The 23309-nt window shown below is 43.4% G+C and overlaps 1 protein-coding gene across 1 annotated transcript in view; it reads right to left on the bottom strand.

The window, feature by feature from the left end:
- Nucleotides 1-23309, bottom strand: part of ELOVL2 (ELOVL fatty acid elongase 2) — a 64195-nt gene that overhangs the window by 5722 nt on the left and 35164 nt on the right. The window contains exons 2-5 of the mRNA XM_081245742.1: nucleotides 20279-20342; nucleotides 15658-15845; nucleotides 11404-11481; nucleotides 6601-6772 (exon numbers count right to left, since the gene is read on the bottom strand). Of these exons, the coding sequence (XP_081101868.1) occupies nucleotides 6601-6772; nucleotides 11404-11481; nucleotides 15658-15845; nucleotides 20279-20342 (502 nt within the window). The remainder of the gene's footprint in view (nucleotides 1-6600; nucleotides 6773-11403; nucleotides 11482-15657; nucleotides 15846-20278; nucleotides 20343-23309) is intronic.

Raw genomic sequence — 23309 nt, 5'->3', positions numbered from 1 at the left:
CTGGGGACAGACACCAAAAACAACGGGAACTACGAACCTGCAGCCTGCAAAAAGGAGACCCCAAACACAGTAACATAAGCAAAATGAGAAGACAGAAAAACACACAGCAGGAGAAGGAGCAAGATAAAAACCCACCAGATCTAACAAATGAAGAGGTAATAGGCAGTCTACCTGAAAAAGAATTCAGAATAATGATGGTAAAGATGATCCAAGATTCTATTTCCCAGATCCAAAATCTTGGAAATAGAATAGACAAAATGCAAGAAACAGTTAACAAGGACCTAGAAGAACTAAAGATGAATCAAGCATCGATTAAAAACACAATAAATGAAATAAAAAATACTCTAGATGGGATCAATAGCAGAATAACTGAGGCAGAAGAACGGATAAGTGAGGTGGAAGATAAAATAGTGGAAATAACTGCTGCAGAGCAAAATAAAAAAGAATGAAAAGAACAGAGGACAGTCTCAGAGACCTCTGGGACAACATTAAACGCACCAACATTCGAATTATAGGGGTTCCAGAAGAAGAAGAGAAAAAGAAAGGGACTGAGAAAATATTTGAAGAGATTATAGTTGAAAACTTCCCTAATATGGGAAAGGAAATAGTTAATCAAGTCCAGGAGGCACAGAGAGTCCCACACAGAATAAATCCAAGGAGAAATACGCCAAGACACATATTAATCAAACTGTCAAAAATTAAACACAAAGAAATCATATTAAAAGCAGCAAGGCAAAAACAACAAATAACACACAAGGGAATCCCCATCAGGATAACAGCTGATCTCTCAGCAGAAACTCTACAAGCCAGAAGGGAGTGGCAGGACATAATTAAAGTGATGAAGGAGAAGAACCTGCAACCAAGATTACTCTACCCAGCAAGGATCTCATTCAGATTTGATGGAGAAATGAAAACGTTTACAGACAAGCAAAAGCTGAGAGAGTTCAGCACCACCAAACCAGCTTTACAACAAATGCTAAAGGAACTTCTCTAGGCAAGAAACACAACAGAAGTAAAAGACCTACAATAACGAACCCAAAACAAGAAAATGGGAACAGGAACATACATATTGATAATTACCTTAAATGTAAATGGACTAAATGCTCCCACCAAAAGATACAGATTGGCTGAATGGATACAAAAACAAGACCCATATATATGCTGTCTACAAGAGACCCACTTCAGACCTAGAGACACATACAGACTGAAAGTAAGGGGATGGAAAAAGATATTCCATGCAAATGGAAAACCAAAAGAAAGCTGGAGTAGCAATTCTCATATCAGACAAAATAGACTTTAAAATAAAGACTACTAGAAGAGACAAAGAAGGACACTACATAATGATCAAGGGATCGATCCAAGAAGAAGATATAACAATTGTAAATATTTATGCACCAAACATAGGAGCACCTCAATACATAAGGCAAATACTAACAGCCATAAAAGGGGAAATCGACAGTAACACACTCATAGTAGGGGACTTTAACACCCCACTTTCACCAATGGACAGATCATCCAAAATGAAAATAAATAAGGAAACACAAGCTTTAAATGATACATTAAACAAGATGGACTTAATTGATATTTATAGGACATTCCATCCAAAAACAACAGAATACACATTTTTCTCAAGTGCTCATGGAACATTCTCCAGGATAGATCATTCTTGGGTCACAAGTCAAGCCTTGGTAAATTTAAGAAAATTGAAATTGTATCAAGTATCTTTTCCGACCACAATGCTATGAGACTAGATATCAATTACAGGAAAAGAGCTGTAAAAAATACAAACACATGGAGGCTAAACAATACACTACTTAATAACGAAGTGATCACTGAAGAAATCAAAGAGGAAATTAAAAAATACCTAGAAACAAATGACAATGGAGACACGACGACCCAAAACCTATGGGATGCAGCAAAAGCAGTTCTAAGAGGGAAGTTTATAGCAATACAATCCCACCTTAAGAAACAGGAAACATCTCGAATAAACAACCTAACCTTGCACCTAAAGCAATTAGAGAAAGAAGAACAAAAACATCCCAAAGTTAGCAGAAGGAAAGAAATCATAAAAATGAGATCAGAAATAAATGAAAAAGAAATGAAGGAAACGATAGCAAAGATCAATAAAACTAAAAGCTGGTTCTTTGAGAAGATAAACAAAATTGATAAACCATTAGCCAGACTCATCAAGAAAAAAAGGGAGAAGACTCAAATCAATAGAATTAGAAATGAAAAAGGAGAAGTAACAACTGACACTGCGGAAATACAAAAGATCATGAGAGATTACTATAAGCAACTCTATGCCAATAAAATGGACAACCTGGAAGAAATGGACAAATTCTTAGAAATGCACAACCTGCCAAGACTGAATCAGGAAGAAATAGAAAATATGAACAGACCAATCACAAGCACTGAAATTGAAACTGTGATAAAAAATCTTCCAACAAACAAAAGCCCAGGACCAGATGGCTTCACAGGCGAATTCTATCAAGCATTTAGAGAAGAGCTAACACCTATCCTTCTGAAACTCTTCCAAAATATAGCAGAGGGAGGAACACTCCCAAACTCATTCTACGAGGCCACCATCACCTTGATACCAAAACCAGACAAGGATGTCACAAAGAAAGAAAACTACAGGCCAATATCACTGATGAACATAGATGCAAAAATCCTCAACAAAATACTAGCAAACAGAATCCAACAGCACATTAAAAGGATCATACACCATGATCAAGTGGGGTTTATTCCAGGAATGCAAGGATTCTTCAATATACGCAAATCAATCAACGTGATACACCATATTAACAAATTGAAGGAGAAAAACCATATGATCATCTCAATAGATGCAGAGAAAGCTTTCGACAAAATTCAACACCCATTTATGATAAAAACCCTGCAGAAAGTAGGCATAGAGGGAACTTTCCTCAACATAATAAAGGCCATATATGACAAACCCACAGCCAGCCTCGTCCTCAAGGGTGAAAAACTGAAAGCATTTCCACTAAGATCAGGAACAAGACAAGGTTGCCCACTCTCACCACTCTTATTCAACCTAGTTTTGGAAGTTTTAGCCACAGCAATCAGAGAAGAAAAGGAAATAAAAGGAATCCAAATTGGAAAAGAAGAAGTAAAGCTGTCACTGTTTGCAGATGACATGATACTATACATAGAGAATCCTAAAGATGCTACCAGAAAACTACTAGAGTTAATCAATGAATTTGGTAAAGTTGCAGGATACAAAATTAATGCACAGAAATCTCTGGCATTCCTATACACTAAGGATGAAAAATCTGAAAGTGAAATCAAGGAAACACTCCCATTTACCATTGCAACAAAAAGAATAAAATATCTAGGAATAAACCTACCTAAGGAGACAAAAGACCTGTATGCAGAAAATTATAAGACACTGATGAAAGAAATTAAAGATGATACAAATAGATGGAGAGATATACCATGTTCTTGGATTGGAAGAATCAACATTGTGAAAATGACTCTACTACCCAAAGCAATCTACAGATTCAATGCAATCCCTATCAAACTACCACTGGCATTTTTCACAGAACTAGAGCAAAAAATTTCACAATTTGTATGGAAACACAAAAGACCCCGAATAGCCAAAGCAATCTTGAGAACGAAAAATGGAGCTGGAGGAATCAGGCTCCCTGACTTCAGACTATACTACAAAGCTACAGTAATCAAGACAGTATGGTACTGGCACAAAAACAGAAAGATAGATCAATGGAACAGGATAGAAAGCCCAGAGTTAAACCCACGGACATATGGTCACCTTATCTTTGATAAAGGAGGCAGGAATGTACAGTGGAGAAAGGACAGTCTCTTCAATAAGTGGTGCTGGGAAAACTGGATAGGGACATGTAAAAGTATGAGATTAGATCACTCCCTAACACCATACACAAAAATAAGCTCAAAATGGATTAAAGACCTAAATGTAAGGCCAGACACTATCAAACTCTTAGAGGAAAACATAGGCAGAACACTCTATGACATAAATCACAGCAAGATCCTTTTTGACCCACCTCCTAGAGAAATGGAAATAAAGACAAAAATAAACACATGGGACCTAATGAAACTTAAAAGCTTTTGCACAGCAAAGGAAACCATAAACAAGACCAAAAGACAACCCTCAGAATGGGAGAAAATATTTGCAAATGAAGCAACTGACAAAGGATTAATCTCCAAAATTTATAAGCAGCTCAGGCAGCCCAATAACAAAAAAACAAACAACCCAATCCAAAAATGGGCAGAAGACCTAAATAGACATTTCTCCACAGAAGATATACAGACTGCCAACAAACACATGAAAGGATGCTCAACATCTTTACTCATTAGAGAAATGCAAATCAAAACTACAATGAGATATCATCTCACACCAGTCAGAATGGCCATCATCAAAAAATCTAGAAACAATAAATGCTGGAGAGGGTGTGGAAAAAAGGGAACCCTCTTGCACTGCTGGTGGGAATGTGAATTGGTACAGCCGCTATGGAGAACGGTATGGAGGTTCCTTAAAAAACTACAAATAGAACTACCATATGACCCAGCAATCCCACTACTGGGCATATACCCTGAGAAAACCATAATTCAAAAAGAGACATGTACCAAAATGTTCATAGCAGCCCTATTTACAATAGCCCGGAGATGGAAACAACCTAAGTGTCCATCATCGGATGAATGGATAAAGATGATGTGGCACATATATACAATGGAATATTACTCAGCCATAAAAAGAAATGAAATTGAGCTATTTGTAATGAGGTGGATAGACCTAGAGTCTGTCATACAGAGTGAAGTAAGTCAGAAAGAGAAAGACAAATACTGTATGCTAACACATATATATGGAATTTAAGAAAAAAAATGTCATGAAGAACATAGGGGTAAGACAGGAATAAAGACACAGACCTACTAGAGAATGGACTTGAGGATATGGGGAGGGGGAAGGGTAAGCTGTGACAAAGTGAAAGAGCGGCATGGACATATATACACTACCAAACGTAAGGTAGATAGCTAGTGGGAAGCAGCCACATAGCACAGGGAGATCAGCTCGGTGCTTTGTGACCGCCTGGAGGGGTGGGATAGGGAGGGTGGGAGGGAGACGCAAAAGGGAGGGGATATGGAAACATATGTATATGTATAACTGATTAAATTTGTTATAAAGCAAAAAATTAAATATTTAGCATAGGTCGATATGTAATTTGTAAACTAATAAAGTCTTAAAAGTGAGGAAAAAAAATACCATCTCCACAAGCTTCTAAATCCTAGAACAAAATTATTTTAAGTTTTACCTGTTCTGATTTTTCACAGAATACTTTTAAATTCTTGGGTACAAGACAATAAATATCAAATAGAAAAGTACTGTTCTCTCGAGCTCAGTGTTTCTCAAACTGCAGGTCATATAACCGACACATCAGTCAATTGTGAAATCAGTATAGTGAGAGTTGTCATTAGCTTTCTGAAAAAGATAAATTTTTTTCTTTAAGTGCATCACAGGCCTTCCCTGGTGGCACGGTAGTTAAGAATCCGTCTGCCAACGCAGGGGACATGGGTTTGAGCCCTGGTCCGGGAAGATCCCACATGCCGCGGAGCAACGAAGCCTGTGCGCCACAACTACTGAGCCTGTGCTCTAGAGCCCGAGAGCCACAACTACTGAAGCCCGCGCGCCTAGAACCCATGCTCTGTGAGAGAAGCCACCGCAATGAGAAGCACACACACCACAATGAAGAGCAGCCTCCGCTCACCACAACTAGAGAAAGCCTGTGCGCAGCAATGAAGACCCAATGCAGCGAGAAATAAATAAATAAATAAATAAATAAAGTGCATCACAGAGCCAGGCTAAATACTGTTTCATGAAATTTGTTTCATACAAAATGTATACATATGAATGAGAGCATTGGGTTGTGATATAAAACATATTACTTATTGAGCTCTCAGTAAAAAGAAAAAAAATTGAAAGCCACTGTTCTGGTGGGTCACAGTGACATGACCTTAATTTTTCAGAATGGAAAAACGAGCCCCCAAAGTTGACATGACTCAACCTGTACCACAGCTAAGTGGTGACTGGGGAAGGTGCTGTATTTTTTACAGCTGCAGTTAATGAAGTAAACTGCTCCAGCTGGGGTGTGGGTTTCCAGCCATTGGACATTTGGTGCACAGAAAAGGAAACATTTTAAAAATTTATCGTAATACTCAAAAGATTTTGCCAGGATCAAAGACAAGAAACAGGGCTTCCCTACTGGCGCAGTGGTTGAGAGTCCGCCTGCTGATGCAGGGGACGCGGGTTCGTGCCCTGGTCTGGGAAGATCCCACATGCCGCGGAGCGGCTGGGCCCGTGAGCCATGGCCGCTGAGCCTGCGCGTCCGGAGCACAGGCTCCACAACGGGAGAGGCCACAACAGTGAGAGGCCCGCCTACCGCAAAAAAAAAATAAATAAAAAAGACAAGAAACGAAACGGCCACGGGCAAAGGTGTGGTTCCCCGTGTGACAAGCAGGCTGGGCCGGGCCCAGTTCTCTCTCCTGAAGGTGTGCGACGCTCAGTATAGGAGACCCATCACCCAGAACTGAAAAACTGACCACTTCACTTACTTTGCCCACAAGGTATCCAGTTCAAAACGCACCACCAGATGTTAAACATAGAGGCGTGATGGTACACGTGAAGAAAGGTAATCTGACTGGTTTTCTTCCGCAACACAAAGAAGATCGTGTCCAGGAACTCTATTAATTTGGAGAAGTAGTACCACCATAACACTCTGGCTACCTGTACGACACGTAAAACGGGAAAAAGACAAGGTGAGGCGTGCTGCCGCGCCAGGGCTGCCCGCCTCTGCGTTCCCCCAGTTCGTGCTTCAGCTCACCTGGCGTCTCTGCCTCCAGCTTTTCCTTATTCCCAGCAATGCAGCCCCTCTGCTGGAAGGGATTCTCTTCCCAAGATACATTAACTGATCAAGGGGCTCCTCTGTACCTACACAACCGAGCCTATGACTCTTCGGTTGATACAGGCTCTCCACGGGCCCGGGCGGCTGCTGTGTCCACTGTCCTCCTCCGGGCACACCCCCGGGCATCCTGTGTGCTGTCCAGGAGGTCGCTTCCTCTCCCTGGAGCCCTGCTGCCCCCATACGCCTCGGTCTCACGCGTCCAGCACGCCTCCCCTACCCCACGTCTGGCGTGGGCCTGTCATCCTATGAGCACTCCTCTCAAGTGCCACCTTGCTCTGGAGCGTGACCTTACCCTCCCGTCTCAGGCGGAATCACCCCCTTCTTCACCTGTGGTCCCAAGTTACTTTACACCTCTATTATCAATAACCACAGTCAGGAACAAGTCTCCTTCCCGCTAGGCCGGAAGTCACTCCGAGGCGGAGACGGTCTCCTTCACCTCCGCTCAGGGCTTGGCAGGTCACTACTGTTGTTCCACTGACTTTGATTCTTCTCTGCTCCTTTATTGTTCATATTCTGTCCCTTAAACATCATGCTCCCCGAGAGCAGTCTAGGATGAACCCTTTCATGTCTTTTCCTCAGAAGATGAAAACTCCAGGTGCTTCTCCACGCTTCAACCCCCAGCCCCAGCAGGTCACAGCGAGGGCTTGCTTCCCTCCCAGGTCCCTCACACGGTCCCCATCGCAGGGAGGTGCTTTCATTAAAGGCACCGGGCTCTCAGCACTCACGGTTACAGAAGAGGAGACACTGTAAGAGGAGCTTCGAAATTAGAATTTAATGCTCTACTATTTACTTCCCATGAAGACAATCATAAGGTGTGCTGGCACCATCCTAAATGTTTGAGGGAATCATTAACCTTCAAAAATATTAAACCATAAGTAAATACATACATACAATAGTGGCTTTTAGAGAACTGTATGGTATCCCAAAGTGTACTCGTCTGTGATAACAGAAATGAAATGGGTGTCGAGAAATCTATACATCTTACTTTTTGTATTATAGCTTTTGAAGATGTTTAAAAATGCTCATCTTAAAATTTTAATTAAAAGGTTTCTACCACCTCTTATTAATAACCCATGTTTTTATTATGGAAATTTTCAAATCTTCACAAATGCAGGAAGAGTAAGGAATGCAAACCCTCTGGTATCTATCTCTGAACTTCAAAATTTTCAGTATGGTTCCAATTTGTGGAATCAATTCTGTTTCCTACCACTTTTTTTTGGGGGGGATGTAACATAAGCAAATACAAAGTATCAGTTTATCTATAACAACTTCTAATAGATGGGGAGACTTGAACATAACCACTGAGACGCTTTTTAAAAAATTTTTATTATTTTTTTATACAGCAGGTTCTTATTAGTTTTCTATTTTATACATATCAGTGTATACATGTCAATCCCAGTCTCCCAATTCATCCCACCACCACCACCACCCCGTTCCCCACCGACCCTGGTGTCCATACATTCATTCTCTACATCTGTGTCTCTATTTCTGCCCTGCAAACCTGTTCATCTGTACCATTTTTCTAAGTTCCACATATATGCATTAATATACGATATTTTTCTTACTTCACTCTGTATGACAGTCTCTAGGTCCATCCACGTCTCTACAAATGACCCAATTTTGTTCCTTTTTATGGCTGAGTAATATTCCATTGTATATATGTGCCACATCTTCTTTATCCATTCATCTGTCAATGGGCATTTAGGTTGCTTCCATGAGCTGGCTATTGTAAATAGTGCTACAATGAACATTGGGGCGCATGTGTCTTTTTGAATTATGGTTTTCTCTGGGTATATGCCCAGTAGTGGGATTGCTGGGTCATATGGTAGTTCTATTTTTAGTTTTTTAAGGAACCTCCATACTGTTCTCCATAGTGGCTGTATCAATTTACATTCCCACCAACAGTGCAAGAGGGTTCCCTTTTCGCCACACCCTCTCCAGCATTTACTGTTTGTAGATTTTTTGATGATGGCCATTCTGACTGGTGTGAGGTGATACCTCATTGTAGTTTTGATTTGCATTTCTCTAATAATTAGTGATGTTGAGCATCCTTTCATGTGCTTCTTGGACATCTGTATATCTTCTTTGGAGAAATGTCTGTTTAGGTCTTCTGCCCATTTTTGGATTGGGTTGTTTCTTTAATATTGAGCTGCATGAGCTGTTTATATATTTTGAAGATTAATCCTTTGTCCACTGATTCCTTTGCAAATATTTTCTCCCATTCTGAGGGGTGTCTTTTCCTCTTATTTATAGTTTCCTTTGCTGTGCAAAAGCTTTTAAGTTTCATTAGGTGAGACACTATCTTATATAATATCTTATTCAATAAAATTAATGAATCTTTAATATCTTCTAATAGTCCATCCACCTTCAAATCCACCTGATTTTCTCAAAAGTGTCTTATTGGTTTGTTTAAACCAGGATCAGGGTCCAGCTTGCATTTATTTGACATGGTTCTTAAGTTTCTTGTAATCAGTAACAGTTCCCTTTCCCTGCTCCCGTTTTGTTTCATGTCTTTTCTCTCTTAAACTACATCAGTTGTACAGAACTCCTAATATGGATTTGGATGACTGTTTCTTCCTCGTGTGGTTTAACCTGTTTCTCTACCCGCCCCCTCACCCCCCCCCCATTTCCTGTAAACAGCAATAAGGGTTAGAGACTTAACTGGATTCAGGTTTAATTAAGGTTTGGGGCAAGAATACAGTTGACCCTTGAACAACACAGGGGTTACGGCGCTGACCCTCTGCAAATCGAAAATCTGTGTATAACTTACAGTCAGCCGTCTGTAGCGTCGTTCCTCCGCGTCTGCGGGCTGTACAGTACTGTAGTATTTAGTACTGAAAAAAGTCTGCGTATAAGTGGACCAGCGTGATTCAAACCCACGTAGGTCAATGGTCAACCGTACTTCAGATGTAGTTCTGGGTACTTCCTATGGAATCACATCAAGAGGTACCTAACTTCTGATATTAAAATCAACAGTGAGTTTGGGTGTTAACAGCCTTATCTAATCATTATGAAGTTTCCGTTCAACTTTGGCCCATTACTTTCATCATTTACAGGTGACCGCTGTCTAGATCCACGACTTCACTAGAAGTTGCAAAACGGTGGTTTTCAAATTCCCTTCATACTTATGCATTTTTCTCTTTATAGAGAAGAGCTCTTCCTCTTTAGCTATTTGGAAACTTACATATGAAAGGCAAGATAAATGTTTGATTCTCGTCCTTTAATTTTTTCGTCTAGAACTTCTTGGTGTTCTAGCAACCTTCAAAAGGTAGCAATGAGGGTTTTTCTTTAGTATCCTTTTAACCTCGGTTTTTCATAAATTTAGTACGTCAGTATTCCTTTTGATACTCAAACTGTCCCACCTTTCGCCGTGGGAGTCCCTTCAAGGTGGCTCCTACGTCTTCTTGTCATGACCCTAGTGGTCTTGGGTAGCTTCCTTGCTCCGTCACAAGATGTCCTGGATTCTTCTCATACACATTTCCCACCCCAATCGGGAATCGGCCGACTCTCTAAGAATCCTAAACCCTTTTGGTGGATTACATTTAGAGAGCACAAGTTTGGTATCATTGCTGGGGTGTCAAAGAGACTAACTAGGCCTTTCCTGTACACAGAGTGAAAAAACACATTTGTTTTTAGAAAGAATAAAGTCAATTCTGCTATTTCCAATTTGAATCTGTAATTACTGAGTTTTAGTTCCTTTTCTTCTATGTTTCCAATACTAGTTATAATAATAGATTATATAGCTTACCCTAAGTGTACCTATAATAGTCCCACAACAAGCAATACCAATATTTTTATTATAATAGCAGCCCCCCAAGTTACTGAATGCTGTTAAGATGCATCTCACTTGGGATATGCAGTCAAAACACTGTTTTAAAGGCACTTGAAATAATTCTTCTTTGGGTGGTTATGTCAACAACTTAATATATGGGTATATTAATTTAGTTTATTTCCGAGATATCTGGGGGGGGAGGCTGCCTTGTAATCTTTTAAAATTTGTTTTATAATTATGTAAAAACACCAACTGGTTCTGAAATATAAGACAAGGTACATTCAAAGAAGTCTAGCTTCCATCCCTATCCCCTCTGACCTGTTCCCTCCCCCAAAAGGAAACCATTTTATTAGCTTTTGGTTTATTCTGCCATTGTTTCTTTTTAAAAACATAAGCAAATATACACATATTCCTATCATTCCTTGCACACAAGGCACTGTACTGTAAGCACGGTCTGCGGGTTGCTTTTCCCCTGAGCTACATCCTGGAGATTATTCTGTAACAGGACAGTGGTCATCCTCATTCCACTTTGCAAAGGGACCCATCGCATGGATGCACCATGGTTCATTCAGTCTGTCCCCCAAGTAAGCATTTCTATTAGGATGGGAGACCGTTTCTTATCTAACCCCAGCTTCCATCGTTGTATCTGGAAGGAGAAACGGTTACAGATGGTTGACTCACCCGGATATCGGCTTCCCCTGCACTGGTAAGATCCTGACACTGTAAGTTGTAGCCTCCTTCCCAACTGGAGAGAATAAGCTGTCAAAGAAATAAGGGGAGAAAAAAAAGTCAGTGTGAGAATTTGGATGAAAACTGAATTTCCCATTCATGTTTCTGATTGGCGTCTATTCAAGATTGAGTTCTTCCCAGAATGAGTTTGACTCGAGCCTGTCCCCAAACACATGGTATCAAAGGATCTAATTCTTGCTGTTGAACTGGTATCAGTGGTTACAATCCTTAGTTAATATAATTTACTTCTAATTTAGCTATCATTTTGAGTACCAAAATACTTTATGTGAAGAATTTATCTAATCATATGTTCTACAAATAAAATATAGAAGTAAAATGTAAACAAATGTGAGGAAATGACACTAAAATGTTAAAACTTTATATTGGCTTATATATAAATAGTTGCTTGATCATCTCAGTAATTTTTTGAATTATGTATTATCATTTTACAGATGTGAAAACCAGGGCTCAGAAACGTTCTTAAATCCCTTTCTTCATTTTACTGATGCGATGTGGTAACCAGACATTTGTGCGATCATGACTGATTAACGCCTGTTTTCCCCATTATGTTCAAGAAACAAAGAGCTCCACAAAGTCCACACCTCCTTCTGTGCTCATCTTCGCATCTACAGTTCCTTGCCCAGTGACTGGCACGGAGAAAGTGCTCAACCACTATATGATGAATGGATTATCTGCTCACAATCACATGGCTAGATGGTGGTAGAACAATGATGGGATTCAGGTCTTCTAATTCCTTGTCTAGTATTCTTTCTACAACACATCATAAGAAAATGAACTTTGTGGAAAATTCTACAGAAGAAGTTTTCTCCATTCTTTCCCACTACTACTAAGAAACTTAAAATTCTAGAATATAATATAAGGCCTTTGGCTTTGATTTACATGAGATATTATATGTGAACGCCTACAATTTTCTGTTGCTTTATCAGAACTGTGTAAAGGTACAGAACTGTTACAATACACAAACAGAGCAGGGAGGGACAGATGTTCATGAACTGAACAGTAAGAAGAGATGAACTACTAAGAACATTGGGAATGTTCTAGAACCTTTGCAAGTCTTTGCTCTACTATCCTTATTGACTTCTCTATCCTTCTAACAAAAACACCTTTCGGTTAACATCATGACAAGTACAGATTATCAGGGTAAATGAATCTGGTGAAAGTAAAGGAGACTGACCTTTCCTGATGGGGTCTATTACAGATCAAGTCACCCCCCAGGTACCCCACAGCTTTACATGCTGGTTCTCAAAGGGGAACCCGTGAAAGGCCACAGGGGATCTAGAAGTACCTAGAAGTGCATGTAAGTTTTTGTGTGCCTTTTTCAAAATAAAGTTACTTAACTTTGTAAAAAGATTAAAAACCTCTATGGTCAGGCTGTAGTTTTGCAGTCAGGGGCTCTAGTATCAACTTTGTGTAGTAACGATACAGAGGCGGGGAAGGACAGGCTGTATTCTGCTTTAGCCAGCTCTATCCAGGCTGTGCCCATCCCCATGGCACCTCTGCAGGACTATCTGACAAACTAAACAGCAGAAGTCAGCAACCAGGCTACGGGAGGCTCTATCTGCTCACCTTGGACCCTTCCTGACGCCCTAGCTGGGCTGGCTGGCAGAAACCACCCAACCTACGTGTTGAAGAGAAGGAAAGCAGGCTGGCAAACAGGGTTAACCTTAGGGAGGTGTGGACTAAGTCGCTCTGAAATAGGATTAGGGTCCACTCCCCATGTCCACCACCTGAACCCACGCTGCTGGCGCCTGCTGACTGTAGCCCTGCAGACATCTCCTAAACGGACCCTCTGCTTCCATTCTTGCCCCCAACTCACTCTGAGTCCATTTTCCATGTAGCAGCCAGAATAACCTATTTAAAAAGGGAGATCCTGTCACTCCCCCATTAAAATCCTCCGGGGGCTTTTCATTACGCTTAGAACAGCAGCCAAATTCCTGACAAGGCCGGATGTGACCTGCCCCCAACCCACCTCGCCTTGAAGCGGCCCTCTGTCCACTGTCCCAGCTCCTAGCCACACGGCCCTGCCCACGGTCCTCGAGCACCCCAAGGCCTCCACACTCGCCGGTCCTCCTGCGCCGGCGCCTCCCCAGAGCTCCGTACGCCTGGCTTGCTCTCAGCACCCAGCCTCAGCTCAGACATCACCTCCTCAGGGAGGCTGCCGCGCCCCGCCCACCGCTCCCTCGCACACGCAGAGGCTGTGCTCCAGAGCCTAGAACACAATCTGACACAGTGCAGGGACTCAACACATTTGTTGCAAGAGTGTCAGTAATTTTAGTGTAGCTTTCTGGCCTAAGCAACCATCTGGCCTGGACATAACAAGTTAGCAAGGTTAAGGTAAGCTATCCTTTGACTAGAGTCTACCAAACATACCCCATAGCGTCAAAGAGAAGACGTTATGCCCTGAAAGAGGTTGCCGTTGGGAGACCAGGAGGCAATCAACCAACAGCAGTGATTTGGAACCAAGAGATGGAAGAGTGTGAAAAGAGAACCACTGGACAAGCCAGAGCTAAAACTCGTAGTGGAGCATGAGCTCCACGCAGACGTTCTCCCTAAAAAAGACAAACCATGTAACCTGGCTGTTCAAACGCCGAACTGTTGTTCCTGCTGACGGTGGCCGATGCTCACCTGAAGACCGACGAGGCCCTTCCGCAGTGACTAACAGCTACTTGCACTAGTCTGTGAACTCTTCAAGTACAGAAACCACGTCTACACATCTCTGTGGCCCCTGGGCTGCACCGAGCAGGTGCTCGCTGAATGCAGGCTGAACAGAACTGATTCATCCTTACACTCATGAGGGAGTGAAGTAGGACAGACATCGTATCTCCGTTTGAAAGCTAAGCTGCCTGAGGTTCAGAGAGCCTAAGTAACTCCTCCAAAGTTGCAGAGAAAGTGAAAGGCTGACACTTGAATCTGGGTCTTCTGCCTCCACTGCACCGTTGCTTCCAGCAGGGATTAGAGCTTCCAAAGCAGACAGAGGGTCAGGCCGGCTCTCCTGATGCAGCTGCCACTTCTGAGAACCACCCAAGGAAGAGTAACTCTCCCTGTGTCATACAAGGAGAAACTAACTCCGTAAATTACTATCTTGCAAGCTCATCTAGTGAACTAAAATCTACCCAGAGAAACCTAAAATAGAAATTCCCCTTTTAGAGTCAGGTAAATTAGGGAGCACCTATGTGACATGATTTTAGAGCTATCAGCATGGCTTTCCTGACCCCAAATTCTGTCTCCTGCACTCTGATGCCTGAAATTCCATAATTGGAGTTTCATGACAGTCAGTTTAGATAATGGTTATTAACCATTATTAGAACGGTGCATATTAGACTAATGTACAGATTAAACTCTATGGGTGAGATGGCCTGTATTTTAGGCAAGTTTATTTTCGTTTAGAAGCCAAGGACTCCAGGAAGGCAGCTACACCTATGCCACTGTCAGCCATTTATAATTTATATGAATGAGTTTATCCTAACTTTTCCCCAAAAAGATTGTTCTGTTTTAGTTGTCTCTCTCAAGCACATTTATTTAACACTTTTCGATTTTCTCTTGTATTAGAGTAAAATAACCATTGGTTGTAATAGGCAGGGCAATCATTACTTGTTCTTTTTCTTGTGAAATTACTTAGGTTTGGCAGGTTATAAAGGAGCAGGGAAGACATGATGTCATGTGGGGAGCCACAGCCGAGCTGGAATGTCACCCCAGGCCTCTGGAAGTCAGTCCTGAGGATACACAGTGACCCAAAGATGGGAGGAGTATCCTTTAAGGGAACGTATATTTGCATTTCGGTCAAACTAACTGCATTTGATATTTAACTTAAAAAACAGTTACTCAGTAGCTGTCTATTCTCAGGCAAAAATCAGGTTAACTTTTCTAAGCCTCTGTATCATAATCTATAAAAGAAGAAAACTATATATGATCTTTAAAGGCCCATTCAGACCTAAACTGTGATTTTAAATTACAATGAAAGACTAAGGACTAAAGAAATAGGTCTAAATTGGGATAAAAAATTCAAGTTAGAAACAAAGACTTCTAGGACTTTTGGAAGGAATAACATCAGATACTGGAACAGGTTCTTGAGATGTTAAAGAACAGTATTGATAGCAACCGTGGATAGTTCTAGAATGCCAGATGTAATTGCTTCTAAAAATCACTCGGTCACTGTTCTCCAGCTTCAGCTACACAAACACTTACCTCTGCCAGCATGTATGCGGAGAGAAGTGTGATTCCAAGATTGTACAAGGTGAGGATGCCCCTCAGAGAAAGAGCAGGTCTGTTCCTCATGTATTTGTTGCCCAGCCATATGCAAAGCAGGTATAAGACAGTGAGAGAAAAGGTAGGAAGGTAGGAGTCCAACAGGAACCACCCTCTGACTCGAGAATCTGCAAAGAAACACACAGTGAGAATCCCGAGGGCACCCCGCGCGCTCCGCTGGGAGACACCGTCACGTGTGCTGTATGTGCTCACCCAAGTTCGACAGGGAACTGCAGGCCACGGTGTAAGCAAGCTGGGTCTGGGTTATAGTTCAGAAGAAGAAACCAGTGGGGGCTGGAATAGTTAAGGAGGGGTCCGTGGAGCAAACAGGGCTTAAGTTGGACGCTGAGCGACAGGGACAAGTAAGAAAGGTGGGAAGTCACAGTTCTTGAGTGTCTAACTTTGGAACAGTTACCGTCGTTACTCTAACTCAATAAATATGAAGTATTATGCCATCTTCTGGATGTAAAAGCAGCTCCGAAAGCGTCAGCACTTGCAGAAGGCGCTCCGGTGGCTGGGGATTCACGCCCGCCTCCCGCCCGTTCTACCTTTCCGCTGCCTCCCGTGGAGAAGCTTTGGGCCGGCAGGAGAGCAGACACAACGGCAGTGTGTCCTAGTGCCTGGGACCCACACTCCCTGGAATTTGCTTAGGATCGCTGTGCATAAGCCAGGAATGGTTGGGCGTTCAGCGGATCCAAATAGAGCCGTGGGATTACAGAAGGGCAAGCAGGAGAAGCTGCAGACGGCAAAGGCGGAGCCTTGGAGCTGAGGATTCAGAGGCGAGAGCAGAAAATCAACCCGAGGACCCAAACCTGATCGTGGACCAGAAGTACAGACAGCCAGGAGGCAAGAACCTGGACAGAGGTGTCCCTCTGTTTATTTAGGCTTTAAAATTTTAGAACCTGAATAAAACACCCAGCGCAGATCTATGATATAATAATTAGAAAATGACTGTAGGCGCAAAACGAGTTCTGTTCTCTGCTCCTTTCTGTTGCTTAAACAGAGAAAATGATTTGGCCCAGAATTATGAAAACCGCATGCTGTTTTGGATCTCTGTAAATAGAGCTGCAGGAACTGGTTTCTCCCTTTTCCTGATCCCTCTGGTCCCCGCGGTCCCAGGTCCCCTCTCTGCTCCCTGCCACCCCGTCTACCCCAGCTTCTCTACACCCCCCGCCCTACAGAGCTGCGCCATTTCTGTGAGCCAAGGGCCTTCTCAGGCTCTGTCCCACCGCTTATCCTGTAAAGACGTCTCCTTATTCTGACAGACATAAAAAGGTAAGAGAGGAGCGTTCACGCAACTAACAGGTATTACCTTTTGCACAACGGGCTCACAATTATCCGTCATAAATTTCATGCGCTGTGCCACTTCCTAACGTCCACCTCCACATCCTACGTGCCACGTGGCCTAACGCCTACGTGTCCTTCAAGCCCCAGATCAAGGTCCTGGCCTCTGAAGGAAGCCGTTTCCCACTGCTCGTCCATAACTACAGCTCATCTGCATGACAAAATAGTTATTTTACAGTTTACATGTTATCATGGCTATAATACTGTTATTATAATTAACATTTACGGAGCACTGATTTTGTGCCACACACAGTCCTAAAGCCTTGTATTAACTTGTATTAACTTCTTTAAAATTCTCAAAACAAGCTAATGATATAGGTGATATTATTTTTAACAGCTTTATGGAGGTGTAGTTGATAAAGTCCTGCACATATTTACCGTGTACAATTTGCTGAGTCTGGACAGCTGCCGACCCCCGTGATGCCATCCCCACAGGCGAGGTGAGATAAACCCATCACACAGGTGGCACTGTCTCCACGTTATGATTGAGAAAAACTGGGTAAAAGAAGTTAAATAACGTGAACTGAACTGCTACCCAGCCTCTTGTTGATGGTATTATGGTTGAACTGTGTCCCCCGGACAGATGTGTTCAAGGCCTAACTCCTGGTACCTGTGAGTATAACCTTATTTGGGAATAGGGTCTCTGCAGACGTCAACCGGTCAAGATGAGGTCGTACTGGATGAGGGTGGGCGCTGCTCAGCGACCAGTGTCCGTCCTGACAAGGAGGGCAGACTGGCTCTCAAGGAGGAGAAGGCCACATGGAGACAGGGGCAGAGACGGAGCCACGCAGCTACAAGGCAACAGCAGAAAGCAGCGAGGGCCGAGGCATGAACAGGCTTCCCTGAAGCGCGGAGGGAGCAGGGCCCTGCCGACACCCTGACTTCAGAGCCGTGGGAGAGTAAACTGCTGTTGTTTCCAGCCGTACAGTCTGTGGGATTCTTCTACGACAGCCCCAGAAACGAGCACACGTGGTTTCCTTCCTTGCTTTCCGACTGCCTCAGAGGTGACGGTTCTGCCTCCCAGCCCCAGTGCCCGCTCCGTGAGACCCGACGACGTCTTAGGTTTCTACTCCGTCTCTCTCGTAACTTATCGCCACTTAGTGCAGAGTTGACGGGAACAGTCGTTAAATGCGTATCCATCGACACACCGAGTCAAGCGCTTTAGCTAATACAGCGCCTCAGGCTGGCCTGTTCTTTTGTCCCAGCCCCGTGGATGTTTGCTGCCGTTGTTGGGGAAGACCATAACTGTTCCAACCAAAAGATGGGAGCAGATACTTACATCATTTATTATCTTTGGGGCTTGAGATGTTAGCTCTGCATCTGGGTCACGTATTTACCTAGAACCGTCTCCCTTGATGGTACCAACGTGGCGTAGGTAAAGTCAGAAAAGGCTTGGGGACACCTGTGGGTTTAGCAGGGGGCCTGCCAGACAGTTTAAGTTTGGGCCACCCCTCAAAGGGGAAGTGGGCACTTGATGGCCTGGAGGCTAGACTCCCTGTCACTGTGGAGGTCACCTGATCCAGTTGTCAACTGTCAATCTCACAACCTCCTTGCTACAAAGGAAACTCCCACAAAAATGACCACCGCTGAGCACACAACTGCAATCCTAGCCTTAATGAATCCTCGTCCACAGTAATAATAAATAACCCCAGGTCACAGTGACCTTACCAATGGCAAAGTTCAGTGTGACCTTGGCTCAGAGACACTGATGGCTCTAGTGCAAATGTCACGTAGAAAGCTGGTCACCCAGAAGCCCCGCATGCCTGTTAGAGCATCATGCTACCTGCTACAGCGGTACAGCAGAGAACACATCAAATAAAGCAGGTTACGAGCTACAGGTCCCACCCTGCTTGTAGGATCATCACAAGGATAAAATGGAAAACAAAACAAAACGAAAACCAAAGGCAATGTGAAAAAATATACATATGTTAAAGCTCTGTACAATCAGTATCATTTCACTACCACTATATAAACAGTCATTCACACAGGATAATTTACGGAGCCTGGATGGAAACTGGAGAGTGGTCTAAAGCATCTCGATGTGATTCTGTTTAAAGATCTTGAGAAACAGGAAAACCTCATTTCCCTCCCCCATCCACCCAATAACGCTGAGGACAGAACATGTAGATTTTCCAGCTTTGTGAACCAGCAAGGCTCAAGGGAAACAAAACATGCTGTGGAAAATTTATTCATTTATTTGCAGAATATAGTGTCTCACAGGTTCCCAGAACTGTAATACACCCTGGAGATAACAGTCACGGATCCTGCCCTCGTGGGAGAAAGAGCTATTAATAAAGCGTAGGAAGGAAATAAACAGAGGCTGAAATACAGCATAATGGGAGGCTTTCGATTTGCCACTCTCGAGGGCAAATCTCTGCCATCCTGGCCAGGGAAAGCCTACCGGAGAAGGTAACGTCCAAGCCAGCACCTGACGTATAAGGAGGAGCTGACTACACTGGGGAGGGGGAGGACTTGGCGGGAGGAACAGCAAATGAACGACTTTTACTGTCAAGGAAGTAAGAGATGTCTAGAGCAGCACTGGTGTCGGAGAGGCAGCTGCGGCTGCACAGGTACAGGACTGCGTGGTCCACAATGAGGAACTGGGTTTTCATCCTGAGGACGCGGGAAGATGCTGGTGAGTGTTAAGCTGGAGTACCGCATTCTATGATTTAGGCTTCTAAAGTATTATTGCAGCTGACACTTAACAGATGATGAGAAAGGGGCAGATGCATCGGGACGCCCTGCAGTGGTCTGAGTGACCACTGATGGAGGAAGCATCGGGACACTCAGACGGCTGAGCTGCGGAGCCCGACCTCGTGGCCCTGGGCAGATGAAGCCCACACAGCTTTAGAGGGAGTTGACCAGGACAGGTAAGGGCAGAAGGGCTGCGTGTGACTGCGCACGTGAGGCAGTGGGAGGAGGGTGGGCGGCGGGGCGGAGAGGACGCAGCAGCCCTGGAAGGAAAGGTACCGCCACCGTGGTGGCCAGCGGCCAGGAGTGCACCGCACCCTGTACCCGCTCCCGGAGCCTGAATCCCGGGAGAGGCTGAGCAGGGGGCAGGGGCGCCTCTGCATGTCTGGGAGGAGGACATCGACGGCGAGGGCGGGCAAGTCCCTCCACGCCAAGTACATTCTCAACACACCAGAAAGGACACCATCCTCTTCTCTAACTAAACCGTGTTCCTTCCATTTTAAGTTCTCAAAAGCAGCTCACTCACCCCGAGGTCCAAACATATTGTCCAAAAAGGCATTGGTTTCATCATCAAAGGCCTTTAGATGCTCCTGAAAAGACAAAGAAAAAATGATTTAAGTGGGTGTTTTGGAATCTCTCAAAATGAACCACTGCCAACAACATGAGGTTGACAGACTCTCCAAGGGTCCTGGCCTTGAGGACTTTTGACTGCGGAGACTTAAGGAAAGCGGGCCAGTGAATGCAGCCTCACCTTCACAAGCCTGTAAGGATTTGGAAGGAAACAATGCCTCTTTCATTTCCTTAGGCAAGAGGAGTCCTGGAAGACAGGTTTGGTACCTTTAGACACTGAAGGGTTACTGACCATCCCATTTCCCTGGACAACGCTTTTAGAGGCATAAGCTTTTCCAGAAGCAACTTCTATTGCTGCAATTAACAGGGGTTGTGTGCAAGCAATAGGGGACGTCTACATCTGCATTACATAATTATTAAATGAAAATTCAGCTGAACTGTATTTCACAAAGCTGAATGTAAAGCCATAAAGACGACGTTTTTCAAGCAAGGAAATTAAGCACTATAGCTATTTTTCCCATTACCTTTATGTTTTGTTTGTTTTCAAAACATTTTCAGTACATTAGCATCTATTTAACATTACAGTAGAGAGCATCACTAGGGTATCCCAGATTAACTACCGCCACTTTAACTGGATTCAGGATGGGATTGGAGAGTTTCTGCTGAGAACCTTAATGCTGATAAGCCGGCTGCCGGCTCTTGACCTGGCTCCCCTCCACGCTGCTCTGACATCGTATCCCTCAAAATACCTGCTCAGGTGCTCCCTAGCCCTGCTGCTAAGGTCTAGAGCACCTCCCTCAGGCAAAGGCAGGAAAAGATGGGTCACTGCACAGCGCTCTTAGGAAAGGGATCCGTGAGGAGGATTTTGGGCGAGTGGACCCGTCCCTGACTACGTGTGAGTTTCCTGGATGGCCCTCAGGAAGTCTGTACAGAACATTCTCCCTAATCCATAGCTGGAGTGCAGTCAAAAGCATCTTATTCTCAAAGAAAACGTAGGTGCAGAAGAGGGGAATTAAGTTCCTGCCATCTGTGAAGAAGATGTGCACGTTGGTGATGGGCGCGTACAGTTTGTATCTGTCCCTTATTCATGTCATTGATCCGGAGAGAAATGTCAAGGAAACTTAGGTCTCTGGGAACCTTAGGAAGCTCGGGAAGGAGGATAACGATGAAAGCCTAGCATTTATTAGCACCCATGACTTGCTGACCAGCGTATTAGGACCTCTATTATTTCGTCATATCTCTATGAAAAGTATCTGGGCTAAACCAAGTTTGGAAGGTTTTAAACAGTGTCTTTACCTTTGGTTTCCATAATGGACATCTTGGGAGGCCTCCAGATTGGAGAAAGGTCAACTATCTAACACCTCAGTGTGACGGAATTTTATTTGTGTTACCGTCAGAATAGGGCAGGTCTGTCCGGAGGCCTCTCATTCCTGAGCAAAGAATGTTCACCTCACTGATGTTCCCACCCTCACGACAGACGCCAATAAAATCTTCACTGCCACATCTACCCACAACATTTAAACTTTTCCAATTTGTTTGCTAGGGTTCAAAATCCATCTTCCAACATCTGTCGAGCTAAGAAAACTCGAAAGCTCACAAAGCTCGTATTATTTCTATGATCTTGCAGAAATTTAGTCACAGTGCAGAAAAACAGAAACAAAAGAAAAGTTAAGAGGGGAAGACATGAAGAGAAAATAAGAGAATGAAAGATGAATACAAATGAATTCTTTCAGTCATTAATTGACTGATTCGTTAACTGATTGTCTGGACATTACTATGTACCAGCACCACGTTAAATTCTGAAACATGAAGTCAAATGAGGCATGGTCCTTATCTTCAGATAGGGTAACAAGCAAGTAATCAGTAATTACGGACCAGTTTTTTTAAGGAGGATGAGAGGGGTTTACGGGGACGTGCTGTAAGAAGGGAGAGAAAGGAAGTATTATTCAGCCATAAAAAGAAGGAAATCCTATTTGTGACAACGCGGATGGACCTTGAGGGCATTACGCTAAGTGAATAAATAAGTAAGAGAAAAACAAATACTGTATGATCTCACTTATGTATAGACTTTAAAAGAAACAAAACAAAAAAACCAAACTCATAGATACAGAGAACAGATTGGTGGTTGCCAGAGGTAGGGGCTGGGGGATAGGAGAAACGGGTGAAGGGGGTCAAAAGATACAAATTCATTTATAAAAAACGTTAAGTCAGGGGGATGCAATGTGCAGCATGGTGACTATAGATAACACTGTATTGCATATTTGAAAGTTGCTAAGAGAGTAGATCTTAAAAGTTCTCATCACAAGAAACAAATTGTAACTGTGAGGTGATGGATACTAACTAGACTTATTGCGGTGCTCATATTGCAACACATACAAATACCAAATCATTATACTGTACACCTGAAACAAAAGACAGGAGATTTCATGCAAATCTCTCATAAAAAGAGAAGCCCTCCAGGAAGAGCTGCTGCTTTGCTGAGTTTTGAAAGACTCCAGGACGTCGTCTAGATGGAGAAGGAGGGAAGGATCAGCAAATGTACGGAGACATGACTCACTTGGGAAATGCTTACGGCCAGGGTCTCTAGTGACCCATCTGACAGAAACAAAGCCAAGGCTGGGAAGGTCAGAAACCTGAAAACAATCACCTCTTTGGTTCTGGGTTATGTAATACAGTTAGTGAGGATGTAGTCTAAAAAGACAATGAGAGGACATCAGAACAAATCAGAGTTCACCCTGGGTCAGTATAAGGTAAGAGAAAGTACAGAGGTGGGGTAGCGTCAGCCAACTAAGGACGAACTGTTAGGGAAGGATGAGAGCAGAGTGTGGGTAACGAGCTCCCGGCTGTACACTGGGTCCTGTGTACGGTAAACGCTGAAGCGTGCTGGACACTCTCTCAGGTGACCCCTAGGAGCGGAGAAAAACCAACTACCAGCAGCACGTCATTCATTCAACCCACATTTCTGAACAGCTGTTATATTATGTACA

This window comes from Mesoplodon bidens, assembly GCF_964165515.1.
Source record: "Mesoplodon bidens genome assembly, chromosome: 10".
NCBI lineage: Eukaryota > Metazoa > Chordata > Mammalia > Artiodactyla > Ziphiidae > Mesoplodon > Mesoplodon bidens.
This window is presented reverse-complemented; position numbering and strand designations above follow the sequence as displayed.